The sequence below is a fragment of the Melospiza melodia genome, chromosome Z (assembly GCF_035770615.1).
Source record: "Melospiza melodia melodia isolate bMelMel2 chromosome Z, bMelMel2.pri, whole genome shotgun sequence".
Classification (NCBI taxonomy): Eukaryota; Metazoa; Chordata; class Aves; order Passeriformes; family Passerellidae; genus Melospiza; species Melospiza melodia.
The window spans coordinates 8,805,373-8,813,774 of record NC_086226.1 but is presented as its reverse complement, the minus strand read 5'-3'; the positions used below and the strand labels follow the sequence as shown (position 1 = coordinate 8,813,774).

Genomic DNA, 8,402 nt, shown 5'->3' with positions numbered 1-8,402 from the left:
GACAAGCCCCACTGGGGCTGCTCTTTCTAAGCAGAAAGGGGTGAAGTGCTTGCTGAGGCACCCCTCACCCTACAGAGGGCTGGCTGGAATGAGGGGTACCAGCAGAGGTTCTTCCCTGTCCTTCATCCCCAAAAGATCTTTTCCTACCCAGCATTTCTCACATCCTGAGGAAGTGGCTGCAGACAGAGGAGCTGCAAGTGCTGTCTGGCATGGAGCGTGCTGGTCCTTTGACCTCGTGTGCTACAGGAACAGAGCGCTGCTGGCTCTCTGCCCTGCTCTAGCAATGCTTAATCCAATGTCCCTGACACCCTGAAAAATCCCGGCCAGCAGAACAAGGCAGCCGCCCGCTGGGGAGAAGGAAGGCACCACCAGGTCTCCTCTTGTCTTTGTTCAGGCAGGCAAAGTCCAAGGCTGGCTGTGACACGGAGCCAGCCCAGGCTGGGGTGTGTGGCAGCACACCTTGGAGGCCCACAGAACCTGGAAGCAGGGATAAAAAAGCTGGAGAGAACTTTGCCTGAGGGCATCCAGGGGCAGTGCAGCGTTCAGGACATGGCGCACGAGGTTGGGCTGGTTTTATGTGAACTCAGAAATGGGACTGATGGGTGCTTCCAGTTCCTTGCAGTAGAGAAACAGCACCCTGGACCACATCTGTGCTGACTGTTGACTGAAAAATGCTGATGGGTCACTCCAACATATTTCAAGTATTTTGTGGTTTGGTTCCTGTTTGTGGGTTTCATTCAGTTTGTTGGTTATTTTGGTTTCTTTTATTGAAAAGGAGAGTGATTTCTGTGCCCCTTGTCACCAGCATGGCCCAGGGTGGAGGAGCACCCCCAGCAGAAGAGACTGCTCCCTACCTGTGTCAGAGAGCTTATCAGACAGACATAGCTTGAGCTCTGAGCCCAGGAGCACCTAGGTTTTGGGAGAATGGCACTGCTGAGCTTTGCTCCTCAGTAACAATAGGCTCATCCTTTTCAGAAATAACAGAAAAAGCAAGATGAGGAGCATGCCCTGCCATGGTCTCTGTGTGTCACTCAGTGTGCTCCTCGTTCCCTGTGTACAGGAGTGGCAGATAACTCCTCCATTCATTGTATGCCTGTGAGGGCTTTAGGGTCTAGGACAGGTCTGAGTCTCTGGACAGCACCTGTAGGAGTAACAGCTCCTTGAGAGATGCACACAAGGCTGGCACATCCTGCACGTGAGTGCTGATGCTCTTTTTGGTGTGCAGGCACTGAAGCCACAGTGCTGACTGCTGGCAAGGGCCATGGGAAATGCTTCAGCATTCTCTTTACCTCCCTGCTGTCCTGACATCACAGGGAAACACTGACAGTCCTCCAGGCCAGGGGAGCCCTGCTTTGGTCATGTGATGCTTGTCTTTGCCAGAGACCCCATCTCAAGGTGAGGTGCTGGGATGGGTCCACAAGCCTTGCTCCCCCATAGCTCCCCTCTCACACAAACACAGAGCAAGGAGAAGGCATCTGCCAAACTCCCCCCAGCACCAGCAGTGGCTGCAGGCAGGCAGTGGGAGCTGGGCACAGGGCACAGCCGCACATGCCCATGGCTGGTGGTGAAAGAGCTTGCACAGGACACAGTGAGCATGGGAAGAAACCAAAATCTCCATCCTGGTGGGCCTCTGCTACTCTTTCTCAAGGTTCCATGCTGATACATGTAAGCTAGTGCCAGTTCAAAGCTGACATCACATCAGAGCCCTAGGCACATTCCACCCTGCCATTCGCTGGGTTTATCCCTCCTGGCACCCTCCTGGTGTACTTGGAAGGTGTCACAAGGCTGTGCATGGCCCCCTGTACCCTTGTGAGGACACTGAAAGCCACCTGGTTTGCAGCCAGGGATGGGGTAAGGCTAGGCTGCTCAGCCTGCCCCAGGTGCATGCCACTGAATACTTCCCAGCTAATCAGGGATGTTTTCTAGAGAGCTCCGAGCTGTGCACAGCTAATGTCTCACACCAGTGCCATTTACCTCTGCAGTGAAATAAGCTGCTGATTACACAGCAGTAGATTAAAGGGCTTTCCGTATCTTTATTGGGTACAAGACACAAAAACTTAGCCTAGAAACTGTCTTCAGAGAAAAAAGAAGTGAAGGTAAATCTAAATGATAAAGGCAGGACTTGGCTCCTTTCCCCCTTTTTACAGTCTGCTCAGGTTTGCAGATTACACAGCCCTGTGTACATTTCAGTAAATACTCAAAGTGTTACAGAGAAGGTTCATTTCCTTGCAGAGACTCTTGCAAGCTCCACACCTTGGTCTTATCCTTTCTCTTTTTGCACTGCCAGCGGTAATTTGTCCTCTGCTGCTGATGGATTGTGTGGCTTGGAGAGGTACTTTGTCTCCTGACCTGAGCCATGAGTAGAGGAGCAGTGGAGAGTTGTGTTGCCTCCTTGCTGTTCTTGGCAAAGATGAGGAGCACAGGAGACATACAAGACATCAGCAACCTACATCCCAGAGATTCCAAGAGGCTGAGCTTCCCTTGGTGTGACAGGAGCAAGACCCCACAGCTGGGGGGGCAGAACCCCCTTCTTGCACCTCATGAGATTTCAGCTGCTGCCCATCTCCCTGACAACTAATCTCCTTGTCTTTTTGGGGCTTTTCTTACTTTCTGCATCCAAGGCATGCTTTGAGGAAGGGTATTAGAATTACTGCACATGGGGAATCACAGTACCAGCCCCATGGACTGTGCTGGAGTCTGTGCAAGGGGAAACTGTGCTTCCCTTTGCAGCTGATGGTCCAGTAGAGAGGGCAGATCCTTTTTGCTTTTTATCTTTGAAGTGACTGCCTTCCTGAAGAAATGAAAGCATGACCTTTCAGGCATCAGTATACTTCTTCTGGCCTCCAGATCCCAGTTCTAACACTTTTATAGGTTTCCAGCCCTGCAGAGCATGGAGCACTGTAGAAGTGAACCAGGTCTGTAGATTACCTGTGAGGTCTTCACCAGGGATCCTCAGGCCACAGCTTAGGGACTGCTGCTTTTAGAGGATTGTGGCGCAAAAAGGAAGAGAAAGAGGCTCTTTTCTGCAGAAGTGGGCCCTGGAGCAGAGCCAAGCTCCTAAGCTGATTGTAATAAGAATAAGCAAACAGCAAAAATCCCGCAGGAAGGGAAGGCCACTAACCCACTGCAGGATCTGAGACACCAACAGTGTTGACTTCTTCCTCTTTCCTCCAATTGAGGCTTTGGTTTCTGCTGGGTTCCCCTCCTGCTGGGCAGTAGCAGGCTGCCCTCCCAGCAATGGTGGCACACAAATTGTGCTGTGCTTCCTTCCATCTGCCCTTCCAGGGGGCCCTGAACTCAGTAGCTCTCTTTAGCCAGGCTACAGGCAGGAGCCTGACCTCCTTGACTGTCCCAGTGCTCTGAAGACAGAGAGGTGCCACTGCAGGGCACCAGGGCTGCACAGGTGACAGCAGATGAAGCAAATGTCCCCTTGTGCTGGAACACTCTGAGCATCATTTCCGTCAGGTTTTGGCCGAGGTCAGCTAGCCCGACCCCAAAGCCAGGCAACATTCCCAACCAGAAAGCAGTCCTTGGCAGAGCTGATTTCTTGGTGCAAATGTTGCTGGAGCATCCTTGCTCCTCTCTGTGAGGGCCTGGGTTATTGTGTGATGATTCTGCTGGGGCTCTCGGTGTGCCATGGTGGGTTATTGCCTTTGCCCTGCCACAGGGCTCATCACTCAGCTCTGCACCACACAGAAAAAACATTTCTCCACCTCCTTCAGCTACCTTGCCTGCTCATGCCTCTCATCCAGCCCCTGCTGGGGCATCTGAACAAGCACAAAGGGGATATCCAGCCCCACAGTCCCCTGCAGTCTCTTTGAGTCTGCCACCAGTGCCCCACATTGTGCCAAAATCCTGGGCAAGGCCACTGGGCCTGGCAGAGAGGTGCAGGTCCTTACTGGGTGCAGCTCTACCAGACTTTCTGAAGCATTGCCAGCTCTGTGCCTAGAGGATTTTCTCACCAGGCAGCATGAGCTGAGGGATATGGATGGTGTCAGCCTGCTGCGGATGGGAGAGAACGTGGCCCCCAGTTTGCTTCAGCCCCTGGTTATCTTGAGACCACTCCTGACAGGGCCCAGCCTCCTCGTCTGAGACGAGGCCTAAAGTAGGACTGGGGGGTGGGAGGGTGGCTGCTGCCCATGGCAGGCTGGCACCAATTAGAGATGCCATGCAGAGGCAGGAAGCATTTGTTTGGTGGAAGCCAGTCCCAGAACTCTGGGCCTACAGGGAAGAGACAGAATTGCTCCCAGGACTTGGACTGGAAAGCTGGGATCAGGCCCACATCAAGGCAAAGATACGACAGCCCCAGATGTGGGGACTTCTCCATTCCTTGGTGTCCTCAAGCCAAGAGGTCAAACCCTCCTGGGCTGGCAAATCTCAGCTTCAGGAGGGAAGCAGCCAAGTCTGTGCTTAACTTCTGCTCTGCTGCCTGCAGAGGCTGTGAGTTCCACCAAGGGATGGGAAGCCTCAAAGCCACAGGGGTGCTGCCCCAGAGCCCACACCATGCCCGTTGTCCCTGCTGTCCCTGCTGTCCCCAGCCACCAGCACATACCAGCACAAGGGTTGGCAGGGAGCCCAGCTGGAAAGGGCCAGAAGGGCTTTCTACCTGCTTGGCTCATCACAATCATTCCCTGGCCTGCTGCCCTGAGCCTCAGGCTGCTGACTGGCTACCAACAGCTCCCTCAGTTTCTATTCCCCAGACACATTATTCCTTTCGTTTTCCAGAGCTTTCTCTGTGACCATAAATAGCCCTGTGAAGGAGTTGCCAGCCCTCGTGGAAGAAGGGTCAATGATCTCTTCCTGAAGGAAGGGGCCAGGACACCTGAAGGAACCAAGTAAATGATAGCAAACAATGTGCCCAGGGGGAAACTGAGGCGGGGGGAGGCAGAGGAAGCTGTGAGGAGCAGGGCTCCACAGTGCTTTGTGGAGGAAATACAGCTGCTGCCGTTACTTAATTAATGGTTGGTGAGGGCCTGCCATTGCTGGGGATCCATGGTGCTCCTGTCTGAGCACTGCTGAGCCACAGGCTCGCCACAAAACCAGGCCATACAGCATGCTGTGAACCACCAGGATTCTGTTGGGGGTCTACAAGGAATGTTTTAAGTGAGATGATTTACTGCTTCTCATTTGCTGGCGCGGCACTGGAGATGTCTGCCATCCCCTCCAGCCAACCAGAGGTCTGTACTCCAGAAACAAAGCCTTGTTCTGAAAAAACTGTCCTTGTCCCAGAGGTGAAGGCATCCACAGGGTGGACTGAAGATCTGCAGGAAGATCTGCATCCGGCATCTTTATACTTGGCTGGTGTTAGGAGCTGCTGATCCTGCAGTGGCAGGGGTTTCACCCTTCCACAGAACCTCTCCTCCACGCAGGACAGACACAGCTGAGATGACACATTTTTCTCTTGACATCCCCTAATTGGCTTGTTTTGTCCATATTAAACATTTACCATCCACAGTTAGCTCCTTCATTAGCTATGACACATCATGTTTAACCACACAGCAACATTGCATCAATGCCAGGGCCAGCAGCAAACACTCAGGAAACTTCTGCACAAGGATAATACAGAGACCATGAAAAAATCTGGGGCTGAATTAAAACTTAAGCCTGGAAATACTTCTGAGCTGGCAGAAGACCTCAGACAAGTGTGCACATCTCCACGCACAGCCTTCATCCTTGCCTCCTTTATTTACACACAGCATAATGGCTTGCCTGTGGACCTGGGCACTTGCAGAGAGGAATGAACACTCATTTGGTTCGCAAACCACAGTGTAATTAATTCCCAGAAAAGCTCCTGGACTTTACTCTCTGGCTGTGGAAGTTCAAGGTGCTACCCAGGGTTAACCAGGTGTGCTTCTCCTGCATGCCCAGGGTGCTCAGTCCCACCAGCACAGGACAAGGGTGGCTCTTCCAGGACCAGGGAGAAACCAGGCAGGTGGGAAAGGACAACCATTTCAGAAATAACAGAAAAAGCAAGATGAGGAGTATGCCAGGGTCCCTGCCACCCCCAGCCCCACGCTGAAGAAGCCTCAGGCCCGTCACCCCCAGGGCCTTTCCCTGAGCGTTTTCCCAGCCTCCTCTCAGAGGGATGGACGCGATTTCTCCGAAGGCTGTTTTTGAAGGCAATGCTTGCCATCTAGTGGGAAAACAGAGTCTGTGTTTCTCCCCTGCAGGAGGACGCGGCTCGTGGTTATTTTGGCAGTAGCTGGGAGGCACATGCACCCTTGCCCATAGCCGGGCAATGGCTCCCAGCTGGGAGCTCCGGGGAGGAGGGAAATTGGAATAGGTGCTGCTGGTTCAGCTTCCCCCAGGCGACTTGCCAGGCTCCTTGCCGCCAGCCATGGATGCCTGCCTGGCTGTGGATCCCTAGCCCACCCCTTGGAGAGGACCCTGGCTGTGGATCCCTAGCCCAAACCTTTGGAAGGGATCCTGGCTGTGGATCCCTAGCCCACCCCTTGGAGAGGATCCTGGCTGTGGATCCCTAACCCAAACCTTTGGAGGGGATCCTGGCTGTGGATCCCTAACCCACCCCTTGGAGAGGACCCTGGCTGTGGATCTCTAACCCACCCCTTGGAGAGGACCCTGGCTGTGGATCCCTAGCCCACCCCTTGGAGAGGATCCTGGCTGTGGATCCCTAACCCATGCCCTTGGAGAGGACCCTGGTTGAGCTGCTGCCCAGTGAAAGTGGGGAGCTGAAAGAAGTGCTCGGCAGTAGGGAAAAAGCACCATGTTCTGGATAAATGGTGCCTTTCAGATCAGCAAACCCCTGGGGAGTGGTGCCTGCCAGATTGGCATCCTGCCAGGCATCTCTCTTCCAGGTTAGGATCCTCCAGGGGATCTGGGCCCTCCAGGCTGGCATCTCCAGCACTTCACTGGCAATCAGCACCTCCTGAGTCAGCATCCGCTCTGGCAGCAGTGCCTTCCAGGTCAGCTTATTTCTAGTGATCAGAACTTTCCAGGTTAGCTTCCCCCTGGGAATCAGCGCCTTTAAGACCTGCAGATCATCCTGGGGATCAACCGTCATCCCAGGAGGGGATCTCAGACAGATCTTGGACACTTTTGGCACCTTATGGCCTCCAGATCCATCAGCACAGAGGTGACTGTGCTGGTGCCAGTGCCTGGAATTCATGTGGAGCCCAGCTGCTCCCACATCTGGTGGATATCCCAGTGGGGATCAAAGGCTAGGAGTTGCTGGAATGTGATGTGACCCTACCAAGAGCACACGAGACTCCCAGAGGCACCTTTAACTGGGGTCCATCATATTCAGGATGCAGACAAAGGCACAGCTGTACAGAGCTCTGTCTGCCCAGTACCTGCTCCATGGAATCCTGGAGACATGGGCAGCACTGGAGTGCCCCAGCTCCTTCAGAAGTTTCTGCAGAGGTCTGGGCCATGCTGTCCATAACCTCTTGTTTATTGTGCCCATGCTGACAAAGCAACTGATGTGGCAGTGAAGGAAGGGAAAGAAAAGGTGCAGCTGATGGGAGGAGAGCAGGTAGAGAGGCTGCCCAGGGAAGCTCCCAAAGTGTGTCCTGCTCTGTTTTAGTCCCTGCAGCTGGAGGAGAAGATGGAGTTCCTGCCATGGGGAAGGGAGGAGATCATGTCCTCCGAGCAAGTAACATGGCAGTCCTGAGGAGGGGTAGTGCTCAGAAATGTGTGCATGGGGAGCACACAGCACGTGTCCCCTAGTGACACCACACTCCAGGGCAGAACACAAAACACTGGGAACTTTTCCTTGGACACCAGGACTGTCTCCAGGCTGAAAAAGAGAAAAAAGGAAAAATCTAGCAGGAAAATTGTGAGCTGCTGCTGCTGCTTGGAGCAAGGAGAGCAACCATTTCCCAAGAGCATCACAAGCAGCAGTGCTTGGGCAGAGCTATGCTGCTGGCTGTTGCCTCCCAGCATCTCTGTGGCCAGGCGCTTGGCATTTCCCATCTGTGAAACACCAAAAGCTTCCTAGAGGCAGGGAAGGGGCCAGCCCCAGCAAGCAAAAAAAGAAACAACCCATTTCTGGAGGGAGAAGCTGACAATGCAGCAGCAAGAGGCAGCTCAGGTCTCTCCCTTCTCCACATCTGGCCTGGCAGGTGATGTCTCCTCTTCTGTTTCAGGAAAGAAAAGCAAGGAATGTTCAGGCCTGTGGCAGCTAGAAAGGGAGACAGGATGAAGAAGAAGTATGGGGAATTGCAGGGATCTCTAATGGGCTCAGTCTTGTATCTCTAGCAAGTTCCCAGGCAGAGGTGTCCACATGGAGGTGAGATGAAAGCCATGGTCATGGTGAACACTCAGCACTTCATTTTAAAAGCATTCATGTTTGGATTCACTGTGTCTGTGGGCATAGTCCCTGCTGTTCCTGCTCTCTCAGTGTCTGGGCAGTGTGAGATGGAAGCGTCTCCTGCGGGGGATGC

General features: G+C 53.5%; 1 protein-coding gene across 4 annotated transcripts in view; it reads right to left on the bottom strand.

The window, feature by feature from the left end:
* Positions 1-2,009: 2,009 nt before the first annotated feature.
* Positions 2,010-8,402, bottom strand: part of IL11RA (interleukin 11 receptor subunit alpha) — a 32,746-nt gene continuing 26,353 nt past the window's right edge. For all 4 annotated transcript variants that reach the window (XM_063179955.1, XM_063179954.1, XM_063179952.1 and 1 more), the window contains exon 13: positions 2,010-7,756. In XM_063179955.1, the coding sequence (XP_063036025.1) occupies positions 7,683-7,756 (74 nt within the window). In that variant the 3' untranslated portion in view covers positions 2,010-7,682. The remainder of the gene's footprint in view (positions 7,757-8,402) is intronic.